The sequence below is a fragment of the Rhincodon typus genome, chromosome 10 (assembly GCF_021869965.1).
Source record: "Rhincodon typus isolate 14 chromosome 10, sRhiTyp1.1, whole genome shotgun sequence".
NCBI classification, from domain to species: Eukaryota; Metazoa; Chordata; class Chondrichthyes; order Orectolobiformes; family Rhincodontidae; genus Rhincodon; species Rhincodon typus.
In genome coordinates this window covers 49,225,802-49,252,248 of record NC_063341.1, presented here as the reverse complement: position 1 = coordinate 49,252,248, position 26,447 = coordinate 49,225,802, and the positions used below count along the sequence as shown (strand labels likewise).

Sequence of the window (26,447 nt, the reverse complement as noted above, 5' to 3'; positions counted from 1 at the left end):
CTCACTTAATTTAGAGAGTTTAAAATAACAACTAAGGGCTCTCATCCGTAGTGGCTGATGTCCACGCTATCCTGGAGGTGTGTCATAACAAGTCTGAACAGGTAGATTACAATAACAAACACAGAGCAGTGAAATTGTTCAGTAAGAAGAATTCTGTGCTCGTGCTACCAATTTTATTCTTTTGAGTTATCCCTTTTAGCAAGTTTATTCGAGACTCAAAACCAGGCAGAAAAAAAATGATTAATCTTATTTGTTCATGTCCAGATGCCAAAGATGTAGGATAATTTGCTAAGCACTCTTCACCAACTGTATAATTTTATGAATGAATGAACGAACAACGTGAACAGAAAACCAATTTTTAATAAAACAAAAACACAAGGCAATTGTATAAAATTAACTTCTTTCAATCTGAACACTCCATTTCCTGCTTCCTGTCAAGAACATACATTCCATAGGAAATTAACATTACACTAATGTTTGCACAAAATTCTTCCGCACAGCTTTGTTTTCTTGAAAAAAAAAATCAAATAGTGCAAACTAGGCACCTCCTCAGAGTTCACAAATGTGTTTTATTCCATAAAATGCAAATCACAGAAAGGACTGTAAAATAATTAACCTTCTAAACAAAACCTGACCTGAAAAGAAGTAACTCTTTGTCTCTGAAAACTTTTGCACTAAGAATGACAAATCGGCAGTACCAGCAGGCTAATAATCGTATTCATAGGCTAGGAAGGAAAGAATAGAAATGTAACTAAGGCTACCAGTGAGTTTGATGTCTCAATACTACAGGTTCTAATTTTTGGAATTCCACTCATAGCGTTCCTGATTCTGTAGTTTTACTAATAGCTAAACAGAATTTTTAAAAAATGCAAATATCTCGGCCACACAAATACCTTTAGTCATTGCATGTTAAGACAGAAAATGATCATAGTCTTTAAATTTACAGGTACCACATTAAAAATGAGACATTTCAAAAATATATAACTGGCACAGCATTTGCACACAAGACAAAAAGTAATAATAATGGCTTTCATCCTTAATATAGGAGCAATCCACCTGACAACTAATCCAGCTAAAAAGGTTTATTAAATGCTAGCTTACAGGTTGCTTCACTAAGTCTCCCTCTGCATCAGGTGTGGTAATTCGCACCATTGTTAAACAGACACCTTTGTAACTTGGGCTTCTTTGATTGCAAAATTTATTAGAAAGCAAGTTTTACCACAAGCTCTAAAAGGGTGACCTGACCTGAAACATGAACCGATTTCTCTCCACAGATGCTGCCTGACCTGCTGAGCTTTTCCAGCAATTTGTTTTTGCTTCTGCAATAAACTACTTATGACACAAACCTCGTATCACAGTACAATAACTTTGAAACTACTTGCATTTTTGCACATGTATGATGCAATTTTATTTCTGATGACCAAACCTAGGAGAAAGTAGTTAGCCACAAGAAGGTTGCATGTTCCTTACAGGCACTGACCAAATACTCAAGTCTGCTGACTAAATGGAAGCTGCATCTAAAGATGGAGACAAATCTCACTTTCAAAGGATTTCAGTACTTCCAGAACCAGCAGCACATCATTTAAACTTACAGCTTTGCTAAAGTCAGGACTGCCATTGAAGACTGTACTTTGATGCAAACAGCACACCTGAAAATTTCATGTTTATTTAGGATTGTACTTGCTATCTGAAAAACACTAGACAATGCAATATTTTCCAAGAAAAACTAAATCTGAAAAGAATTTCAGAATATTTGGGGAGAACCACCATCATTTTGAATGAACATTATGGAACTAACTAAATATCAAAATCTCCCTCCACTTACAAATATGCCAAGAGAAACCCAAAACATACAAATGATTAATCTTTTTAACTCTAGGAATTTTACACCAAGTGACTTGTGCAGAAGAGAAAATTAAAAGGAACATGGACAACATGGGTGAACCAAACTGCTCAAATACATTAAAACAGAACCATGAAACAGCACAATGTCGAAAGAAAGATGTGCTGAAATTTTGTTAAAGTTGTAGTGAATTTCCAACTTAAATTTGTTCTGCCATTTGAACTGATCATTTCATGATTATTTTGTTTCAGCACTCAATGTATCTGTTGAAACATTCACAGGTCAATAGTAGCATGCTGTATAATTGATATCAAAGGATCAGCTGGAAGCATACCCATCAGTTATTCAGTATCTCAATTTAAATTAGTGACATTGGAGTTGTTAAGCTAATTGGAAGTCCATTGTACTTTACAACAACTGAATCAAAAAGGCACAGGAAGCTGTCCAATGACATAACACTCAGTCTTTTCAGAAATCAGATCAAGGGAGCTTTTCTTAAAGAAAAGAGTCATGTAGAAACAAAGTTCCATCTGTGATTCAAAAAAATTCTTTTTAGAATCTGTGGAATGTCAATAGTAAAACATCTAACTGATTAAAAACATTAAAATGCAAAAAAATTGAAAAGAAACATTGAAACCTGGAACAAAATGCAAAAAGAATGACAGAATCAGATGATGATTTTGGCAGAAACTACTTGATCTCTTATTTACACAAATGTTTACCCCACCATTAAAAGGATCTGGCGTTTTCACAACTGGGGAAGTTGAAAATCCTTAGGGCATTGGTCATTCCTCAAAAGCTTAGTAAGGATCAACCTTGTCCTGTAGTGTAATGGTTCTAAACTAGAAAAGTCTCTTAATAATGGACACAACAGTACTCTCGATATGACCTCAAAGAGTATTTAAAAATTCAGAACAGGTATTGATTTAAACTCTTACAGATTTTGCATTATAACTTCAAATTATGGGGGTATTGCAGTCACTCAAACAGTTATTTATATCAAGCTCCTTCCTCCATATCTACAACCTTGATAATTTTAGCAACTTCTGCTTTAGCACATTTCCTTGTGATCCCTAGTGGGTTTGCAGTCAACTATTTGGAAAGTTTGGGAACAAGAGACAGAAACATATGAAAAATTTAAGCAGCTAGATTGTTGTATCCAACTAAAATTGTTACTTTATGGACAGTTAAGATAAAAGATATGCTGAAGTAAATATTTTCAACAACATTAAAAAGGAATGAAATCAATTTTGCTAACATGTGATTTAAAGCTTGGCCTAATCAATGATTTGGGATCAGTGGGAGCGAGGGAAAAAAAAAGAGGGAGAGAGATTAGAAACAGACAGTATCTCATCTCTTCTGCCCTTGACTCAATCTTCAAGAAGAAAAATAGTATTTGTTTATTAAAGAGAGGTAAAGAATGTCGCAAACAAACCTGAAATAGTGGTAGATTAATCAGTTTTTAGGGAATCGAGTCTTTATTTAAAAATGGGAGGATTAAAAAGAACCTTGAACACATATCAATTTCACTTTTTTATTCCTTTGTTTCCACCTGATAGCTGAAACCAACAGGGGGCACGTGTTCAGCATCTTTCCGGATCACTCATTGCATAAACACATCATATGCAAGTTAATAGGAATTTTCCACAGCTATTGGTTAGGCCCAGATTTATTGCATTTGATTTGAAGGAATGACTGGATAAATGAAAAGTGTGTTTATCGGAAATTTCCAGCCATTTTGCCCATTTAATATTTTACCCAGTCTAATTTCAAAAGAAATCAACAGCGTGACCTGTACACAAGGAAAAAGGAACCTATAGTACAAAATAACCAACACCACAAAGCTTTTGTGGCTAGCTTGTTTAAATCTCAAATCATCCAGCAATAAACTGCAGTCAGCATGTTTCTCAGCCTTACTACAAGTAACAATTCAGTCCAGAGCAAACATACGCAACAGCCCTATACATGGCACGTACTTTTCTCCCCCAAAAAACAGAAAACCTACTCACCATCCTTCACTTATGATTGCAATTGGCCAAAAAGTAGTTGAAAAAACTACTCTCACTAACTCTAATGAAAGCTGCAAAAAGTGCAGTGGAGTTTGGAAGTTTGTGTAGACAGGTAACAAAAGGGCAAATGGAATATTGATCTTTAATAACAAGGGGTTTGGAATACAAAAGGGGAAGTGATGCTTCAGTTGTGGAGAGACTTCCGGTATAGTTGAAGATGATACGGTATACACCGAGAATCTCAGTTGAGAAAAATACTCAACAAAGGATGTATCGCATTAAAATTTGACCAAGGTCACTTAAGAACAAAGTTAGGAAGCAAGTAATTTTTATCTCCCATTTACACAAGTCCACATAGATCTCAGAATGGTGAAGCAGGCTTAGGAGGTTCTTTAGAACTGCCTGTATATAATATTTGTAATTTACATTCCTGTGGAAATGAGTAATTATAAAAAGCATAATCAATAAAGGTAGAAAGATGTTGAATGAAGCTCATGGTGGTAATTCTTTTTAGGTTTGATCCTAAATAAAGAAATTATGGCAATAAAAGTGAAATGCAAGATTGAAAATCAAAACATGTGATCCATCTCCATGACAAGCAGTTCTACATTACCAAGAATGTGAAACTCTCATGTACCTGTTATGTAACTATTAGGCAAATGAAGGAAGTGACATCTATACCAGAAAATAATAAATCTACAATAAACTAGTCTATAACTGCCTCAGCCTAGAACCGAATCCTGGCTATTTAACATTGAACTAGGCAACGTTTTACTGAAAAGGCTGGAACCAAAAAGTACCCATAATCCCAGGTTCGGGAGGGTTGGACATCACAACTTTGCAGAAATTTATAAATAAAAAGGTAGATGATGATGATAATAAGGAAAGAAAAAAAGTGAATATCAAATTGGAGAGTCAAAGTGCACTCTTTCTGTTTATGTTTAAAACTGATCAATCTCAAATCACATCCAGGGACCAGCTAAGCCTTCTGCCATGCATGTAATTTTCCAGCTAGATCAATTATGACAACGGGCATCCGAATCAAACTGCATCAATTTGTTTTTAAATCTAGCTTCCAAAACAAATAAAGTTTTACTAGGGTGACACCCCAATAACAGTTCTAAGAATCACTGCAACTCATGTAACATCCCCTAAACTCTCAAAGTATATGTGGAATTTGCAGCCAAGACAAAATCTCTTACTTTAGCTTTAACTCTCACCAAAATATTTGATTTGGCTACTTATAAGAATGTAATTGAAACTGTGCGCTTTGCTAGACATGGACAAGGATTTAATCAGAATCAAGAGGATTGAACCAGAGGCATTACAATGGTACAAGAATTGATCTAGATTAAAAAGGAGGAAACGCCAGTATCCAAGAGAACATTGGCTTTGAACTACAAGTCATGCCTTTGATTCATATCACACCTTTAATTTCCACATTTCATTTCCTTTTATAGTGGTGCAATTTGATCTATAATGGTGCAATGGAACTCCCTACGTTATTGGGAAGGCTGGGAGAAGGACTACATTTCCTTCCAAAACGTTTGAAATTAGATCAATACCTTTCAATCATTCCAATTTAAATATTTAATTCAAGTAATAAAAGTTGAACCAGTTTTATTCCCTCCAAGTAGTTGACTAGAATATCAATACATCCTGATCCATCAAAAACATGTCAGCATTGAGTGCAAACAATAGAAAGATATCGGTAGAAATAAGAGTTCAAATCAACCCAAATGTGCTACCTCTAAAGTACAATTTCATAATATGATACATTATGTTGACTGGAACAGACCCAAACCATTTGTCGTAGATGTTCAAGACCTTCTGATATTTGTTAATGCAAATACTAGCTCCTCGTTCCTTTGGCACCTGATTGGACAACTGCAATTTCCACTACAAGTTTAGACATACAGGAAAGATCATCTTCATTGGCCTCCTAATTGTTTAAAAAAGTTGCAAACTTACAAGTTTGATTGAATAAACAGGTGTAGTTAAAAGCTCCGTGGACAGAAGGGAAATATTTTGGGCAAGGAATAAAGCTGAATTTTGATCCACGTTCAATCCTAGCAGTTCCCCAAATGGGGTTTCAAAAAAAAACAAAAACTCAAAAGACGCATTTAGATGCAAATTTGGCTCACATAAAAGAAAAACTGTAAAAACAAAGTCCTTAGCATGCCAGCTAACAATACTTCAAAACACAGTAGTTGCAATGTTGTGCAAGTTGATGAGTTTTTTGGCTGCAGCGACTTCTAGTAGCTGTAGAGAGACAAAGGAGTATCCTCTTCCATCATGTCATCCTGGTAATTGAAGCAAAGATTATTTTAGAAATTTATGAGACCCCACTCACCACCTTTCCCTCCCCACCCAAATCCTGACACCATTAAAAAAAAAAATTCACAAAAGGCAATAATTTGCACTGGCACAGTTATCTTCCGATTTGCTCTCTGCCATGACCATTAACTCTCCAGCATAGAGTTGGCAACTAACCCATCTGGAGAGTTTACTGGCACAAAGTGTAGCAAAATCACTGGAATGCACTGTAACACCAACACAAAATCTCAGCTTCCCCTACACCTCTCTGCAAAAGAGGGCAGCTATAGACAACACAGGTTTTAGTTAGGACATTTGTTCGTTTGATATCAGCTAAAAGGACAATATGTGCATCATCCTCAACGTGGTTCATGGTTGACAGAATAAAAAGGAAACAGATCTTAGGAAGATGAAAACAGCAATGCAGTGACCCAAAGGGATTCTGAAGAAGGGTCACTCCACAGACACTGCTAGACTGGCTGAGTTTTTCCAGTAATTTCTGCTTTGATTTCCAGCATCTGCAGTTTTTTTGATAAGAACGATAGAACTAGGTTAATAGATTAGAGGAAAGGTTAAATTGAGGTAATGTTGATAAATAGAACTTGGGAAAATGGGTAACAAAATTGACAACCAAAGATGCAAAACAACAATGAGACACATTGAAGTGAAAAGTATAGATATGATTAAAAAGGGAAGGCAAGATCAGTAAATGCAGATGCAGGGAAGACAGGTTTACAAAAACAGATTTAGATGAGGAAAAATGGGAGAAGGCTTGGGTGGAGCATAAAAGCTGGCAAAGACCAGAGCGGCTCATGCTCCATTCTGTGTAATCCCGTGTAATAAAATCAATATGTCCAAATCTACTGCTGCCTCCCTATTCTACTAATAAAACAATGTAAAATACTAGCACAATAATAGGTGCCAAGAGCACAATATTATTGAACTGCATTCAAGAGAAAACAAACCTAATCTGTATAATCGCTCATAAATTTAACCCTAAGAGTCATTCTTGTAAACCTACATTGTACTCCCTCCAAGGCCAATATATCCTTCCTAGTTTGTGGCGCCCAGATCTGCTCACAGTACTCAAAAGTGGGGTCTAACAAGGGTCTGTTATAACTACAGCATAACTTCTGCATCCTTCTACTCTAGTACTCTACATATAAAGATCAGCATCCCATTAGCCTCCCTGATGATTTTTAAAATCCATGCACATTTGCAGAAAATCTATGCACCTGAACTACCAACTCTTTGGACATCCACTGTGTTTAACTTCATACCATCTAGAAAGTACCCTAATCTATCCTTTCTGGTCCAAAATGGACAACATCACATTTGCTTACTTTGAACTCGATCTGCCACAGTTTTGTCCATTCACAGTGTAAAATTAAAAGAGGATATTGATAGACTATCATCTACACTGACTACAATGCTGCCTTGGTGTCATCAGCAGGTTTGGATAAAATGACTTTCTATACTGTTATCAAATTTTTCAGGCCATAACAGATCCTTGCGGGATGTCCCTGGTTACATTCTGCCAAATTAAGTACCTGCCCATTATACCTACTTTCTGTTGCATAATACTCAACCACTTTCACACCCATGTCAGTAATTTTCCCTCAATTCCGTTGGCTTCTACTTAGTTAACAGTTAAAATTTAGCATTGAGGAATGGTCACAAATAGAACAGGAGTAAAAGTTTAAACTTGGGTAAGTCAAACTTTAGAAAGCTGAGAGATCATCTGGCAGAAGTGGTCTGGATAGGGCTACCTGAAGAAAAAAATCTTGGTAAAATCAGGAGGTGGTATGTAAAAGCAAGGATTCTACAGGCGGTGTAGACATGGCCTCATAAAGGGGATAAAAAGAAGAGGTCACTGCCAATCTAGACCCCCTGCCTGGTTAACCAGTAGCACACAATGCAAGATAAAGCAGAAAGAGAGATCTCATGACAGTCTTAAAAATAAAAAGTAACACTTGAAGAAGAATCAAGGAGTATTGAGATAAAGGGGTGAAATTAAAAAGGAAATAAGCAAAAAGAGAGCATGTAAAATAATATTGGCTAGTAATCTCAACAAAAATCCAAAAGATGCTTCATCAGTACATTAACAGCAAGAGGATGACTAAGGCTACTGGAGACGTCGATGGTGACTCACACATGAATGCAGAACCACTTAGGCAGGGCTGTAAATGAGTATTTTGTCTGCCCTCAAAATGAGAGAGATGACGCAGACATTTCAGTGAAAGAGGAGTATGAAATATTAAATAAAACAACCACAAGACAGGAAGCATCTCCTTAAAGGTAGATTATCACTCAGACTGGAGGAATTGTAGCCTATGCAGTTAAAAAAGGAAACTAGGGAGGAAATAGTGAGAGTTCCTGGGATTGTTTTCCAATCCTCACCAGATACAAGTCAGGCACCAGAGATACCAAAGTGGCAAATAGAATTCAAATCTGGAGAAGTGCAAGGTTATGCATTTGGGAAGAGCAAATAAAGTAAGAGAACACACTATAGACAAGAGGGCATTGAGAGAGATAGAGGAAATGAGAGACTATGGTATGCATGGCCAAAGGTCCTTGAAAAGTACAGGGCAGGGAGATAAAGTGGTAAAAGGCTTCCTTTATTGGGACAGGAATGGAATAAAAAAAGCAGGGATGTAATGCTGGGTCTATAAAAGACACTGACTAGATCATAGCTAGATCTGTGTGTATAGATCCAGTGAACACATTACGGGAAGGACATAATTGCTCTGGAGAGAGAATACAGAGGAGAATAATGACAATGTAGCAAGGTCTTGAAAATTGCAACCATAAGGCAAGGTTGGATAGACTAGATTGTTTTGTGGAAAACAAAGAAGGTTGAGAAGTGACTTAAAAATTGGAAGTATATAAAATACTCAGGGACTTGGTAAAACTGGAGAGGGAAGACTCATTTCTCCTAGTGGAGAGGTCAAATTAAGAGGACACAGACTTAAAAAAGGTAAAATGACAGAATTAAAGGGGTCATGAGAAAATGTATTTTTCAGCCAAATAATGGTGGCTGTATTGGAATCTCTACCCAATTTGGTGGTTTGAGGTGGAAGCTCCCAAATCATTTGAGGAATCTTGATCTGAAGCACTGTAATCTGCAAAACTATGGACGAGATGCTAAAAGGTGGGATTGGAATAAGTGGCTAGCTGGCACAGACATAATGGGCTGAATGGCATCTGTGTTGTACCTTTCTATGGATCTCAAGTGTGGTTTTCAGGTTCACTCATAAATTAATCATTTTGGATAACCTGAACAGTAATCCACAGAACCAGAAAATAATTCATTCCCAACACAAACGGAACCAGCTTCAAAATAATCTGATCAAATGATCAGTACAATGCCACAGAAAACATTTCAATAACACTGCCATATGATTACAACAATAAATATAACAAATCAACGAAAATAAGTAAATAGCATTATAAATAAAAAAAGAACTCTTCAGGGAGTTTAAAATTGATATTAAAAAGGTTTCACCATCTTAAAAATAAAATTTTAGGATCCAGGAAACAGGAGCTAAAATAGCAGGACAATATCTTTCAAACTTATTCCTACCATTGGGAGCTCATGAAGACGCCGGAATTCTGGCTGGTTGTTTCTCTGACGGTACTTCAGAAACCCAAGTATTGAAACAATTCCAATAATTATAAAGAAAACTGTGATCAGTCCTATAACAAGAGGGTCCATTCTGGTTTCATTTGGATCAGAAACTGGCCTCCCTGTTCAAAAGAGAAGTACACTTTTATTGGTATATTGTCTTCTAACAAGTTTTTATTTCTATCCTACTTCAACTTGGTCAATCACAAATTTATTGTAACAAACAAACATTCACACTTTGACACATTTAACAGAATTACCAATGGTGTGAAAGTTCCCCAAGAGTATTCCAGAAGACTTTTTCACGCAGTTACCCATGTCTTTCCCCAAACTAACTTCACTTTAGCAAAGAACATGCAGCAACTCCAAACATTTGGAAGGGTTATTATTCTCAAAACCTCAATTAAAATAAAGAAATGAGATCACAGAATGCAAATATAGAAATTGGTCTGTTGGCCTAAAAAGCCCATATTGGGTGTCTGCAGCCCATACATTTGGAATAGGATCATCCAGGCTGCTTGGCCATCCAATAAAGGCAGAGGGTGATCACCTGTGGTCTAGCACTAGTTCAGGTGAAATAGGTTACAAAAGGTTTGCCTGATTATCAAAAGCCTCACTACATTTTCCCACAGTGGTTCGGTCTTCTTCAAAGTCATCAAGTTCCAACAGGCAGCTACAATGAATTTTGATTCCAAACAGTGTAATTTATGAATTTATAATTAACTGGCCCAAATTCCTTTTATCGTTTCATACCTTCTTTTAAATGATCCAGAAACAACGGTGGGTTGCACAGTCCTCACCTCGACCAATCCCATATCCATTACATGGAAAAGAATAATCTCAGAAATACAGGTATCTTAACCCTTTCCTAAAGGATATATATTTTTGGTAGAAAAATTCACCTTTTCAGGATTCAGTTATGAAACCCGAAAATCAATCATTTCATTTATTTAAAAAAATGTTTGCATCATATCATTTGCTGTAAATTTGAGTTTTTGTTCTGAATTAATGTCATCCAAGTTTTCTGTATGTCTGAAGTTAATAATTAACTTGCAAGTATTTCTGCAGCCATGGTGATTTCTTTTAAAACAGCTTTTGAAATCATTTTAGAATTAATGAGTTTATATGCACCACTGATGGATTTTTGTTTACTTAGATTGTTTTGTGACTCCACAAGGTAATTAATGGGGCCTCAAGACTTGTTAAGAGTTCTCTGGAATTTTTAAACTGAAAGTAAACATTCATAGCTTAGAGGGGGAGAATTCTAGTTTCAGTTTTACTTTGCATTTTGGTCAGTTCTGGTCCTTGCAATAGAGTAGCTGCAAAGACCAGTGGTCTGCAAAAAGGAAAAAGGTATTGAGAATTAGTTCACATTACAGTGAAGAGTTAGTGTTAGTCACAGATCAGAAGTGTTGGGATAAAACCCTGAAGATGATGTTACTTAAAGCCAAGTATGTTGATGTTTGGGTGTATAATAGCTCCAGGGAGAAGCTATCTGCAGTTCCACTCTGTATGTTAATGTCACATGTGAGGTGTTAGAGTCAGAGGCTCTGGTGCTAGTACTAGATGAGTGACATTTTTAGGCAATTTTAAAAAGGGCACGTTTTGGGATTTGATTATAAATTTTACTGCATATTTCAAACATCTTTGAACTGGTGTTCAAAATAGTTTGGTTTATGTACTCTTTCATATCCTTAACAAGGACACTAGTTTATTGCAACAGCAAAACCTGCAGCATTGCATGCTTATGTTTCAGCAAGAGACTGGCCTAATGGATCATATTTCGATAAGGTTTAAATCTGGGATCCGACTTGTCCAGTAATAACATCAGCTAGGATCATAACATACTAGATTGTATATTTTAAGTGACACCAAGCAAAGCGATGCACAACATCCATAAAAGTATCCTTTTCGATAAATCACATTTCCACAAACTATAAGAAATGATCAGCAAAATGCAGAAACATGACAAAACAGACACTACATTAAATACACAGTACAAACAAGTAATTAAGTGCAACTCTTCTCTTCTGGTGTTTAAACTCCAAGCAGGTCTCCTCACTGGAGATAAGTAAACCTCAAAAAATCACTCACCATCCACCATCTTTTTGGTATTGGCCAAATTCCCTTCAACATGCTGCACAGAAAACGAAGTGGTTGCTTTGTTGGTTGTGGTGCTTCTTATGGCAGTTACGCTCACGGTGCTGGTGGTGGTTGTGGTGGTGGGTCTTGTGTGGCTGGTGGACAGGGATACCATCACAGTGGATATCACTCCAGAGCCACTGGATGTCATGGAAGCGGACATAGTCTTGGAAGTTGGTCGCATTGGCAGAGTTGTAGACTTTGGGGATTGTGTGGTTGGCACATTACTGGTTGTATCTAAAAACGAAACGAGGTGTTCACTTAGATGAATGTTATTCAGCAATCCCAAAGACATAGTTAACGCAAGAGGAGCAATTTCACTCCTCTCTCCGCTCAGACTTGAAAAACCACTGCAATAACACAATGTGCTTGGTAGTTCAAAAACTGTTGGGTTTGTTTATAGATAACCATTGTCAACTACAGTGCGAGGTACATAATCACTGAAATTAATTAGTTGAAAATACTTTGCCTCAATACAAAACAAATCATAAACGCTTCCAGGGCACACCAAACCTCAGAGCATCCCACCTAATCTCGGCACCCCGAAACACTATGGGTAATTTAGCACAGCCAATCCACCTAACCTGCACATCTCTGGACTGTGAGAGGAAACCGGAGTAACCCCATGGTGGGGTTTCACACCTTACCATCCAAGATGTTGGCATAGAATATATTCCCATCAACCACAGCAGCCTCACAATCAATTAACGCTTTGAGGAACATTAATTGTATTGTCCTCACCTCAGGCAGGAGTCCTGTCAGTCTGAGCAGCAGTAGCAGCCTGGGGTGATTCTACATTCCTGAGTGCAGACAAGTGTAGCAGGGAATCTCAAGTAGGGGAAGGAGGGCATCCTGAGGATTGGGGAGAGGGAGTGGATTTGGAGGTGGGGGCAGGGGGTTTGAAAACAAAAGAGGAAGACTGATAGAGACGTGGGCAGGGGGTTGTTTGGAAAGGAATCTGTAGGAGCAGATTGGGAGTGGAATGGCAGTGGTGAGCTTGTGAACCTTGAATTCCTCTTGCCAGCTTCAATCATAATCGTGGGCCCACAATGAGACTACAACCCGGCTTAATGGGGTGACCGCAGGTGGGATGCTCCAGACCTTGCCTCCCCCACATAACGTAATTTTTTAAAAAAATAATTTCGCTGATAGGTCAAGACTGGCCGAAGGTCAGCTGAGGAACTCTTGCCTGATTGCAATCCCACTCATGGGGGTATGTAAGCCTCTGCACCAAGACACAGATTATCAGGATTCAATTTTGGGAAGTTCTCTCAGAGCATCTCAAAAAGATCACTTCAGCCTCCCACTATTGGCATTATAATTCACAGGATCCTTAGAAACTGCCCAAGCTCTGTCTTTAAATTCATTAGTATGATGTCACCAATTATTCCTAGACAACAATACAGAACCTACAGTGACATGAACCTATAACTAAGCAGTTAATGATTTGACTCTTAAAAACAGAAACAGAAAAAAACCATTGGAAATACTCAGCAAGTCGGGTAGTACCTATGGAGACAGAGCCAAGTGATTATTTCAGGTCAAAGGCTTTCACTTGAATTGTGATCTAAAGCTCAGGCTCATACACAAAGCCACTGAGATAGAAAACTGAGCTCAGGAGTAATACTGCTGGTTAAAGAATTACATCTCAACTAAAAATTCAAAAATGTGCACAGAACTCAAGTTTTCAAATGGTCAATGCTACAGAGCAGCACACCCATCTATCCCATCTCAAAAATAGAACGAGCTAAATCCAAGACAAGACTGTGGAGCTGGAGGAATACAGCAGACCAGGCAACCCTGAAGAAAGGGTCCCGACCCGAAACATCAACTTTCCTGCTCCGTTCCTCCAGCTCAACACCGTGTTGTCTCCGATTCCAGCATCTGCAGTTCTTGCCATCTCTCAGCTAAATCCAACAATTTTATTGAATCTTTTCAAAAAAAAAAGGTGACAACCGTGTTAACCTCAAGCTGCCCAAGTGAGAGGAAGAGGTCAGGTTCCAAGATTCTATATTAGACAAATGACCTTGGCCTTTTTTCTCAGCTAGGGGAGCTGGGTTGGGGGAGAAACAGTGGAAAATAACTCCTTACGGCTCTGCTATTTATGATTTGTATATTTTACACAGTCAATTGTTATGAACCAGACCAAATCCCCTCAAAATATATACAGAAGATAGCCTAAACTCCAACTTTTTCTTATTTTAAAAGGCAAGTGTGAGGTGTTGCGTTCCAGATACAATTCAATTGGTCAAACTACTCTACTTTGAGCAAAGCACACTATTTTTACTCTACAATTAAAATACAGACAAATTAAAGAGACAATTGGCTTAACTATAACAATTAAAATCCTTAAAATAATTATTATTAATCACTACCAAGTAACTGTTTCAATATAGTAATATCCCATAAACACACCCTTGGCAAAGGCAAATTCAGTAAAAGTGACTGTCTCACAACTCTAGCAATTGAAACCCAGCTTTTAGCTGTAACAAAGAGAGGAATAAGAGCTTCTGCATCCAGGTTCAAGAACCCAGCAACTGCTACTAACGACTGCAACTAAAAAAAAAAAATTCCTGTTTCTGTGAGAGCTTGACCTCACTCATTCAGGCTGCTTCCATTGTTCCAACTTAGAAATCCCCAATGCCTCACAAGCTGTTTGCTTTATTGGCTTTGTGCAAACTACTCTTCTCCTCGGTCTCAACCTTTCTTCATAATAAACACCAGGACAAAATACACCTCTTAAAGCCATAATATTGTCACACGATATTCAATACAGGTGTAGCAGGGCCATTACAGACCCCAAGGGATGGTTGGTGCTGTCCTTTTGAGAGTCCCTCCAGGTCCCATGCTGAGGGTTATAAGCCATAGCCAGTAGCAGATTCAGCACTTTTCTTACAATGGAGAGCTAGAAACTGGAAGGACAATAGCAGCTCACAGGCAGAGGATCATTTGGGAAGAGGTGTTTTTCACTTGCGCACGCACACACGCACAGCAACATGAAAGCCCTTAGATTACCTCACATTGAAATGCAAAATGGGAGGCTCCAATTGGAACTGAACAGACATGCACACAGTCTTGAGGAATGAGCAAAGGATTCATCCTTAGACAGATCACTACTACATCAAATATTTCATGTGATAGCATGTCACTTTTGGAAATCTAAAGCAGTACTTTATCGCATGTTCACTGCCCCATTTCCTCAAAATGTTCTTCAAAATTATTTCGAGACTCGGGGACACTAAGGTTTTGTTTTAAAAAACACAGTAGTTTGCATGTGGAATGAACTTCCTGAGGAAGTGGTGGATGTGGGTACAGTTACAACCTTTAAAAAGGCATTTGGATAAGTACACGAGTAGGAAAGGTTTGAAGGGATATGGGCCAGGAGCAGCCAGGTGGGACTAGTTTAGTTTGGGATTATGATCAGCATGGACTGTTTGGACTGAGGGGTCTGTTTCCGTGCTCTGTGACTATGATATAAAACATAGTCCAAAAGTTTAAGTGCAATGTTCATTATTGATTGACAATGTTTTCACATCTACAATGGTTAATCGAAATTCTAGCCAGAGGGTGAAGACCTGCAGGCTGAAAAAAAACCCACAGCAGCATAAAAGCAACTTCCTGTATTGTAGTTTTTTTTAATTACTTTAATGAACAAGAGAGAGAAGTTTTACCTTTTGCTTCCTTCTGTCCAGCAGACGTTATAGAAGACACACTAGTTGATTTAATTGTGACCTCCCGCGTAGAGTCTTTGGCAGCTGAAGACATTTTCGCAGAGGTCTCCGTTTGGTGTGGTATTGCAGTTGTTTTGACAGTAGGGTTCACTTCAGTGTCATTTCCATTTGACTCAGTTACAACGGAGCCAACACTGGGATTCACAGATTTTGTAATGGAACTACTGGTACTTGCAGGCCTTTCAACAGGTGTGCTAACCTGGATCTCTGTTTCATTTCTTGTTTGTAGGTCACTGCTTGTATTATCAGCCATCCCATTCACTCGGGTCAGGTCACTGACATTTGGTGCATCTGTCAGCATGCTGACAATTGAATTTTCTGATGAATTGTTAAAGCTAGTTTCACTTTTCAGGCTTGGTGTAGAAATAGTAGAAGCCACAGTACTTCCAATGTTAGCTTGAGGGACAGTGTCGTTCCTGTTATTGGCTTCTGTTGCTGTAGAGTTACTAGTTCCTATTACAGTTGAAGAGAAATTGAATGCAGATGATGTTGCATCACTGGACATTGCTACTGCTGAATCACTTGGACTTTTTGTAGGATTTCCTAAATTAAAAATCGAAAATAGAAAAAAAAGCTCTCAATGGGAAGGATTGATAGGTCATATAATAGCCAGTTTTTCTGGACATCTGTATCAATACTGCTTCAAAATGTGCCCATTAAGATGTCTGCAGCACTTTCATGCAGATTGACTTATCAAAAAGTATAAGAAATTTCTGTCATTTAAACCTCACCTACACTAAGGACTATTTTTTATTTCTTAGATTTTAAAATCAAAGAGTTCCACTTATTTCAGAGTTGAGAATTCAACCACTTCCCAAAATTGAAAATATATAGACAAGCAGACCAGCACAGCTGTTGCCACAAAAAAAGGTAGAGAGAAGAACAGGTTTGGGAGAAGGAACGAACCTCAACCCTGTTCCATCAATATACAAGGTAAATTAGTAAAGGGCTTCCCAGTGCCTCATCTCAATTGGTTGAAATGCTGGAAAATCTATCTGTACCTCTAAGGGAAAGGTCACCATAATTCATCCTCTATGCAAGCATGTTCTTTGCATCAGTTTAGTCCAATTGATGACTACTGATCAAGAGTTCACTAAACCAAACTCCCAACCTACTTCAACAACAATGGAAGAAAAATAAAAGGTGTAATAATGGGTCAATGGACAATAATCAGTCCCATCCACTACAATAAAGTACTTGCTGACCAAGTATTTGCAGGAACACTTTGAACTGGCAACACAGAAGTAGGTTTTAAACAAAAAAAAAAGCCATTTTAAAAACTTGTACTGTTGGATAGTGCTTGGCCACAGAATTAGAACTCCAGCCACTTGAATATTGCTAAAAAGAGTTTTGTTAAATCAAATTTTTGACTTGCATAATCAGGACAAACTCAAGAATACCAACCTTAGCATTCTCAACAATTCATACTATAGGAGAAAAGGGGTGTTGGCTAGTTGGCAAGTTGACCCAGATTGGCCGTGGAGTTGCCATGGAGAAAAACATCAGGAGATTGCCGCTTTCCTGCATATTGAGGTAGATGATCGGCTCTGGTTTAATTGAATGGAGGAGCAGGTTCGAAGGGTTGAATTGTCTTCTCTTACTCCTATTGTGATATTTCAAACCTTTAACTCATGAATCAAAAGAATTAGCAATAACTCTGTCTAGAATAAATATTCAGGGACAAGAACAAACTTATGCAGGAATTAAAAGCAATTAGCTATGCCTGGGAAAAGGAGGAGTCGAGGTTACATAAACAAAACTGTTTTGACATCTCCTTGATGACTGGCTGCTTTATGCAATATTGCATCTATAGACCAAATTGTTCTTTGTTAAGAGTATTATTTTCCATGCATTGTTCTTCTGAGAACAGTTAAACATGGCCTTGGTATTTCTGTCCAGAACCTGGAATTTTATAGTCTGAACCGGAAAAATATTAAATTTACAAGTACATATGAAATAATATGGTTGGGGGAGAATTACAAGTGAGGTACTGCAATGGGAAGGAAATCATTGGAGGATCATATGTAGGCATTGGTGACTTATTTCCCAAACAAATTCCACACTTAACTGCCGCCTCCCAATTATACGAAAAAAGAATAATGTATTTTAATTTTAAATGCTTAGTGATTGTATAGATCTTATATGTGTAAAACAAAATGCATTGTACATTTCACTTTGTTTAATATTTAAGCTGTAAATAAATCCTGACATATTCATTTCACACAGCATCAGAAACTGTGAATTGGTTGAACAATAATGCCGTGGGCTCAGAAAAGATATCCCGTGATGGATTGGCTAATCTCTGAAGCTACCGGCTTTGCTATCTAATGTTTAAAAAAAAAATAATGTCACTAGAAATAAACTTGACAGCACAAGGTCCCAAAGATCTAAATCTACTGCTAGTTGGAGGTCTTTCAGTGATTGGCTGCTAGAGTACTGATAGATTGAAAGAACATAAACAGCCTGATCCGGAATTGTAATCTAAAAGAAATATCCCCATATCTGAAATTTAATATGGTACCTGAGCTCTCATTTAAAATTCTGATTTTACCAAAACTTTAAAGATGAGCTGCTGAAAATATACATATTCCCCAACCCGATATCAACTATTCGCTGTCATTCCCAACCCACCACCTGTCATGTCCCTTTCTCAAATTCAGTAGAACATTAAGGGATTTGACCGTGAGTAACCTCAGAAACAAGGAGGCAACTCTTTACATGGCAAAAACGAACTATGTCCTAAAACAAAAAAGGTGCAACAGCTGATCAGGTACAGCAAATGCCCAATTCTGGACCAGAGTGCTTACCACTTCAGGAGTGCTGGACTGCTGTAAAATAGTCTTAAAATCCACAATGGTTCTGAAGGAATGTTGCAATGCTGAGGAGGTGCAGTCTTTGTGACGTGCTCCCCTCAGTGAACAGAAAAATCCTGTGGCATTATTTTAGAAATCGTGGGAGTAAATCTTAGGAAATATTCAGCCCCAAATTGACATCATTTCCAAAAAAAAATTGCACAGATTACCATAAGCAGACTGGCTGTTGTAATTTCTACATCATAACAGTGATGACATTTAACAAAGTACTAAAATGATTACTGGTTCAAAAGTTCTTTTTCGATCATGAAAGGCACACAATGAAAGAATGTCTGTTTTTGTTTAATGGGACATTCCTTTTCATGGCTCCCAATTATTTTTGAAGTGTAGTGATTACTTTGTAGGTAAACGTGGCAGGCAGTTTGCAGACAGCAAGGCTTCACAAAAGACAAATGAACAAAAAAAAAAGAAGGTGAACGACAAGTAAATCTCTTTTCGTGAGACTGAAGGATAAAATCCTGACTAGTACACAAAACTGTTTTGTTTGGAAAAAGCATCCCCTCATTTACCTAGACAGTTTAATATCCCACCCAAGCATGTTATTACCCAGCATGTAGCACATCCTCAGTACTGCTCTGGACCATCATCCAAGACTTACATCTCAGTTTGTTTGAACCCATATATATTTAAAAGTAGAATTGTAGAATTGAGAGAGTGCAGAAGGAAGCCATTCAGCCAATTGTCTCTGGTGACCATGGAACCACCGTAGATTTAAAAACCTGGTTCGCTACCTTCCTTTAAATAAATTTGCCATCTTTACCTGGTCTGCCTTGGCATGACTTCAGACCCACAGCAAAGCCCTTTCAAATGGTCTAACAAGCCACTCAAAAGGAATAAAACAGAAATGATCACCTGGCATTGATCTAGGTATCAGGAGCGAACATAGCAAACAGTTTGCCAACCCTATAATATCTGGGGGCTTGTGCAAGAAGTGGAAGATCATCCCACAGACCACTCAAGCAACAGCCTGATACGGTCATTCTGAAGGATTCTGGAAAGGTTTCTGCAGATTGGAAAGTAGCATAATGTAACTCCACTACTTGAGAGTAAGAGAGGAAGAGCACAAGTAGAACATGACATCTGAAGTTAAGAAACTGTGAGGATCCATTGTCAAAAAAAGGATATGATTTCTGGATACAAAATGAATGGCAAAATTGGACAGACTGAACATGGATTCATAAAAAGGAAAATCACGTTTGACAAACTTGTTCGGAGTTTTTGGAGAATGTTACTTTGTTACATAGATAAAAAGGAGCATACAAACGCCAGCATACATTAGCCTTTTCAGCTTTATCCTCAAAATCCCCTGCGCTAGTTGAACATGGTTTTCCCTTAAAAAGCTCTAAAATCAGTGCTCTGACTCAGTAACAAGAGTAAGAGTAACTTCATTGAACCAAGCTGGCAGGATTATTTTTAAAATTTCAGCCATGTCATAAAATCTCTTTGCTTAGAAAGAATGACCACCTATAAATCAGAGTGAGAATATGAACTGAGACCATTTGGAATCTAGCCCTAACCTGGGCAAAAAAATATCACTACATTAGATGATTCGCACATCAGCAACTCTCCAACGATAATTATATATAAGCAAAACCACAGGAACAAAAATTGTAGATCTTGATAAATAATCAATAGTACCAAAGAGTAGAAATCCCTTCTCTGCTGATCATGATGTCCAAGCTCTTTAAGCTAACCCCTACTGACATCAAAATGGATGAAAAAAATACATTCTCCCTCCCCTCCTGACAGGAAAAACAAATTGTACACGTGCCAAATAAGACACCAAATAACAGTTTCAGTTTCAAGGTTGCAAAACTCTACAAACAGCTCTAATTTGTGCTTTAGAAATTGTGAAATTCATCTGGGCCCTTCAGATAACTCACATCCAAGTGTTCACTACGTGGCTTATGTGTCTTTCAGCTGCCAGCAGAAAACAACCTGGCAATTATACAAGTTACATGAAGCAATTTGCCTTTATGTTCTGCATCCCAATCCTTCATCACCTTTTCACCCAGCGGGTAACGAACTGTCGGCTGTGTTTAATTATGAGTAGCCAATAGTTCACAATTCGTTACAGGGCAACACTTCTACATTGTACTTTAAACCACGTATGCAATGCTTGAATAATTTATAAAAGGATCACAAACTGCTCAATTGAGGTATCCCATATTTGAATCAATTTTGTGGGAGCATAGCACAAGGAAGCTTAATTGAACATATGAACTAATTGGTTAAACTGTAATTTACTGTATTACACTGTACAGTGGAAATTTATGACTAAGTGGCTGCATTACTCTTAGAGTAGCTGTCGTACAGCGCAGCTATTTTCAATCATTGACATACAAATGAATATTTATCATGTGCAATTAACATCCACAAATAAAAAAGTCAGAAACACAGCAATCGTGAAATTTACCAAATAGGATAATTATATCCCCTTACATAGAGGCACCCTCTTTCTCATCAGCTATGCTCTTCTACCATGCCCTATGTCTGAATGCAAAATGCAAAAATCTAAAGTATTCAATTCCACACCTCCCTCCTTTCTTCTGGGAGTCTTATGATTACACAGACCGAGGGTGCCCTTCAGCACCATATTGAAATAACCACATTTTTCTCAGTGCCTCAGTAGCAAATATCAGCCTATTCAACTACAGGCATCACAGATACACTTATTCCTGCCCTGAGAGTCAACACATATACAGCCAGTGGCAGTTATCAAAATGGGATAAAAATCACAACTTATCGCTACTGAACCCAAGGATACAGAAACTAACAGTGGAACCTCCCAGCATACAATTACTCAATTCTGCAAGACTGGCTTCGAATCCGTGACCTTTTGCTTATTTATTGCATAGCCGATGAACTGCAAAGAGAGTCTGAGACAAGGTGCAGAGCTGGATGAACACAGCAGGCCAAGCAGCATCATAGGAGCAGAAAGGCTGACGTTTCGGGCCTATTTTTTGGTCGCAAGGAGAGGTTTTATACAACTTGCACATATTTAAACAAACAATCAGACTGTAATTTAAACTTTCATCACACAGTAGACTTGAAAGCAAAATGAACAAGTCTATCAAGGGCCCAAGACAGGCATATGGAGTTAGGCCACAAATCAGCCATGATCTTATTGAATAGTGGAGCAGAATTGAGCAGCTGAATGGCCTACTCCTGTACCTATGTACCAATGTAATTCACATCATATCGCTGATGCACAGAAGTGAAGTTACTACTAAAGGCCACAGTCACCCAGGAGGCTACCAGCCAGATTTTGTTGTGATTCACATCCCTGTTGATCCAATAACTACTGCTGAAAGTACACAGGCATTGTCTTTGTGGGTGGACAGCAGCATAGTTTGCAGTGATGCGTCCAGGGGTGAGTCACCAGTTGAGGCTTGTTATCATAGCTCAGATGTGAGCACAGCTACTTAAGGGAGGGAATGAAGGACACCCAGCTCTTGTGGAATCCTAGTCTAGTGGCAAGAATAGATGCACCATAAGCAGTGAAAATGTCTTTACAACCCAAACAAGTAACAAGGACTGTACATTATCTACCTGGATTGTTTCATAGCAAAGTGATCTAACTCATTTTATAGAAAACTAAACATACTGGAAATGCCAAGCATGTCTAGCAGAATTTGTGCACAAAAAAAAATATTGTTTCTGGTCAACAGTCTTTCATCAGAACACAGTAAAATTTAGCAATGTAACAGATTTTGTGCAAGTGGAAAAAGAACAACGTAACCTTTGATAGGGTGGAAGGCAGGAGAGATTAAATGGCGAAAGAATTGATTGTGCAAGGACCAGTGGGAGTAGTAAAACGGAGAAGGAAAGTCACTAAAGACTGGTCAGCTACCTTCTGGGTAGTTAGGAGTGGGCAATGACTGCTGTCCTAGCCAGCGACTCATCCCCTCAATACAAAATAAGCCAGAGACCAAATGTGCACTGCACACGTGCTTTATGGAATACACCCAATCGACGCACACGTGTCACCCTAAACTTTCCAACGTGAAGCACCTGAATTTTTCAACTAGATCTCACTGACATTTTTGTTCCCTCAGCCTGCACTTTCTAATCAAACTCAAAAATAGCAAAGCTCCTTTAGGACTGGTCACTGCTACCTTCCAGATTGGCACCTCTTCCTCCAATGTATTTGAGGTTTTGATTTCTTTTTGGCTTTTGCATGACAGCTATACATCGTTCTGCCATGTACACTTGCTCTAAACATTTTATTTTCCCCATCACCACTCCCTCTAGCCTCACACCATGAAGTTTTATATTATTTAATCTCTCCTGCCTTCTAACCCATCACAGACATCTTTTTTGAACATCTTTCTCCTTATTTCCTTCAAACCAATTAAAATCACCAACTTGTCCAGGCTCTGATGAACAATTATTGATCTAAAACATTAATGCTACAGATGCTGCCAAATTTGTTAAAGTATAGTCAGGCTTTCCTGTTCTTATTTCAGATTTCAAGCATCTATAGCATTTGGATTTTTTTTAAAAAATTGGATCTTTCTTTGAATTGTAATCTTTAAATCCACTACATTAAAAAAAAACTTCATGACCTCCAAGCTAAGGTGACAGAAACAATAAGCTGCACTTTAAGTGATTACTTAAATATATCAAAACTATAAAGTCAATTTAAGATGTTTACTTAGGATTTCTCCATTTCCAAAAGCAATACCATAGTTTTAAGTTTATGCCACCTCCCCCCTACCCACTCCAACCTCCCCCCCAACCTCCAAACGTGCGGCGCTGCACTCTCTTTGCACCAAACCCCATTTCACTGTCAAACCCATTGACAAAGGTGTGGCAGTGATAGGCTGGAGGATGGACCTCTATGTCGCAGCAGCCGAACGCCAACTCTGACACCACTTCCTACCTCCCCCTTGACCATGACCCCACCATGGCCTATCACTCCACTATCTCCCACACTGCCCATGACCTCATCGCTTCTGGTGACCTCCTCTTCACTGCCTCCAGCCTTACAGTTCCCCAGCCCTGCACTGCCCAGTTCTACCTAATCCAAGATCCACAAGCCCAACTACCCTGGCCAACACATTGTCTCCACATGCACCTGCTCCACGCAACTTATCTCTTCCTACCTTGACTCCATTCTCTCCCCCTTGGTCCAGGCACTCCCCATCTATATCCAGGACACAAACCACACTCTTCACCTCTTTGGAAACTTCCAGTTCCCCGGCCCCCCCGCAGCGCTTCATCTTCACTATGGACGTTCAATCCCTATACACGTCCATACCCCACAAGGACAGTCTACAGGCCCTCAGTTTTTTCCTCTCTAAAAGACCCATCCAGTTTCCCCCGTCCCCTGACCCACCGATACCCTCCTCCGACTTGAACTAGCCCTCACCCTCAATAACTTTTCCTTCAATTCTTCCTACTTTCTCCAAATCCAGGGGGTTGCCACCGGCACTCACATGGGCCCCAGCTACGCCTGCCTGTTTGTTGCTTACGTACACAGAGTGGTGATAGGGAAAATCAAATGTAAGGGGTACTGTTCCCCAACTCTTCCGCCGTTACATTGACTACACAGAGAGATTACTGCGAAGAAAATAAGAAGCAGTAAACAAGAATGGAAAGAATCAACATAGGGAGAGGCAGTAACCAGCAACAATGGCAAATTCAGAAAGATACAGAGGATGCTGGCATTCTTGTGTATTTAAGCCAAAGTCAGCTATTCTGGAGCTAAAAGTAGCTACAATTCCACAATTTGAAAAATTGCATGGTTCTCGCGTGTGCTTCAACTATGCACCAAGCATTTAAGCTTACACCACTTTGCTCAAAAGGAAAACACAATTTTAATTATTTTCAAGTGGAGAAGGGATTTTTTTCTTCAGTTCACTATTCCCTCCGTTTCAGATTATTCCCATTGGTAGCACTCCTACCTGAGCCACATAGACCCAGGTTGAATTCCCACTCTAGGGTGCGAGCACATGAAAAACTACAGCTGACACTCCAGTGGGATATTGAGAGTGCACTGCATTGTTGGAGGGACCATCTTTCTGGAGAGACGTCAGGTGGATACTAAAATAAATATCGACATTATTTCAAAGGAACGGGAGATTTATCCCCAATGTCCTCACCAACATCTATCCCTCAAAATCAACATGACAGATTGCTAACTACATTCATAATGAAAAGAAAAAATGTTGGTGGAATACAGATGTGGTTCCAAATAAAATACCCAAATAAAAGCAGAAGAGAATCTGACTGGTCAGTGATAAAGCTGACTTATCAGAAATCAATTAGTATTAAAACAAATATTAACTCAAATGGATATAATTTTCAGGGGCCCTGCAGCACAAATTAGTATTGGCTTATCAGAAGGTCCATGTCACATTGACCATAATTTTGCATCCTCAAACAAACATTAACTTAGCCATGATTCCTACATAAGCCAATTGTTATGCACAAGACCTTGGGAAATACTGCCCTATGGTTTTAACACAAACCACTGATGTAAATAGTATATTTCCTTGCTTACTGCAAGACACATTTTTGAAGATCTAACTGAAATAAGAGACAACTATTTGATTACATCTTGGACACCAGCAATACAAAAAGTTCTGACTAGCCATAACTGAAGAAAAATGAGACATACTGAAAGGCCTATACACATTGACGGAATGGGGTCCAGGCTGAAATTGGCATCAACTACAACTCCAACAAATTTGAACAGATGACCCTTGCACTTTCCTAAACAAATCCTCCATGATCTGCTCAAGTGCTGCGTAGCCATAATGTACACAGGGATGTCCACTACGATATTCCACTGTTTACAAGCATGAGTCGATTGCACTAGATGTCCAAATAACTGTGTGGACAGTAGAGTGGAAAGAACAAGTTCTCAAAACGATCAAAAGAAATCAAGACATCTCATACATCCATATATGGCAGCAATCTACAAATCTGACTAACACTGCAAGCAGGTATTCTTACAGAAATAACTAGTGTGCATTATGGCAAACTCTTGAATTAGTTAGAGTAAACTTGTTGCAGGGTGTTAAGCAAAGAGAAGAGGATGGGTACAAAATGCTAGGGTGAAAAATCAAGTTAAAATAGGGCAGATTAAAATGGAGAGAGTTAAAGAACTTGAGGATTATTTTGAAGACAAAAATATAAACAAGCATTAACTGGAGGGAGAGAAAGACAAATAATTCAACATCAACTGGGGAGACCACTGGCTTCAACATAAAAAAGGATTTTACGGAGTGGGAATGCAAAAGCTCCAGTTTCCCCATACCTTTCTCACAACGACAGACTATATGCTCGAAACCTGTTACAACCTTCTGACTCAAAGGTAACCTAGCTGTCTATTTGATGCAAAAGAATCCATGCGTGACTTCAGAACCAAAACAAACCGTAAAAAGCCTCATCAGCAAAATTCCTTTGTTCTCAACTCATTGGAATACTCCCATTTGTGGACAGCAAGCAGCTGTACTTCAAACAGCTTCAAAATAAAAAGGGAGGCCTAGCGGTATTATCACTGGACTGTTAATCCAGAGGCCCAGGTAATGTTCTGGGGACCTAGACTATTTCCACCATGGCAGATGGCAGAATTTGAATTCAATCAAAAATGTCTGGAATTAAGGAGTCCAATGACAACCATGAAACCATTGCCAATTGCTGGCAAAAACCCATCTGGGTCAGTAATGTCCTTTAGGGAAGGAAACTGACATCCTTACCTGGTCTGGCCTACATGTGACTCCAGATTCACAGCAATGTGGTTGACTCTCACGTGCCCTTTGGGCAATTAGGGATGAACAATAAATGCTGGCCTAACCAGCTGAATTATCCACCAACTTCAGAAGAGCTAGGAGCCAATAGCGTTTTCCAAGCTCACCAAGAGCAGCGCTCAGTACATTCTAAAACCGTCCATTAAAC

General features: G+C 38.6%; 1 protein-coding gene across 1 annotated transcript; it reads right to left on the bottom strand.

Annotated features, from left to right (window-relative positions):
* Positions 1-340: 340 nt before the first annotated feature.
* Positions 341-17,272, bottom strand: LOC109917038 (A-agglutinin anchorage subunit-like). The gene is made up of 5 exons (XM_020516816.2): positions 17,071-17,272; positions 15,607-16,209; positions 11,888-12,172; positions 9,752-9,915; positions 341-6,155 (listed from the first exon to the last, which is right to left on the bottom strand). Exons 2-5 carry the CDS (start codon positions 16,169-16,171, stop codon positions 6,108-6,110), a joined length of 1,062 nt encoding a protein of 353 aa, XP_020372405.1. The 5' UTR covers positions 16,172-16,209; positions 17,071-17,272; the 3' UTR covers positions 341-6,107.
* Positions 17,273-26,447: the final 9,175 nt, after the last annotated feature.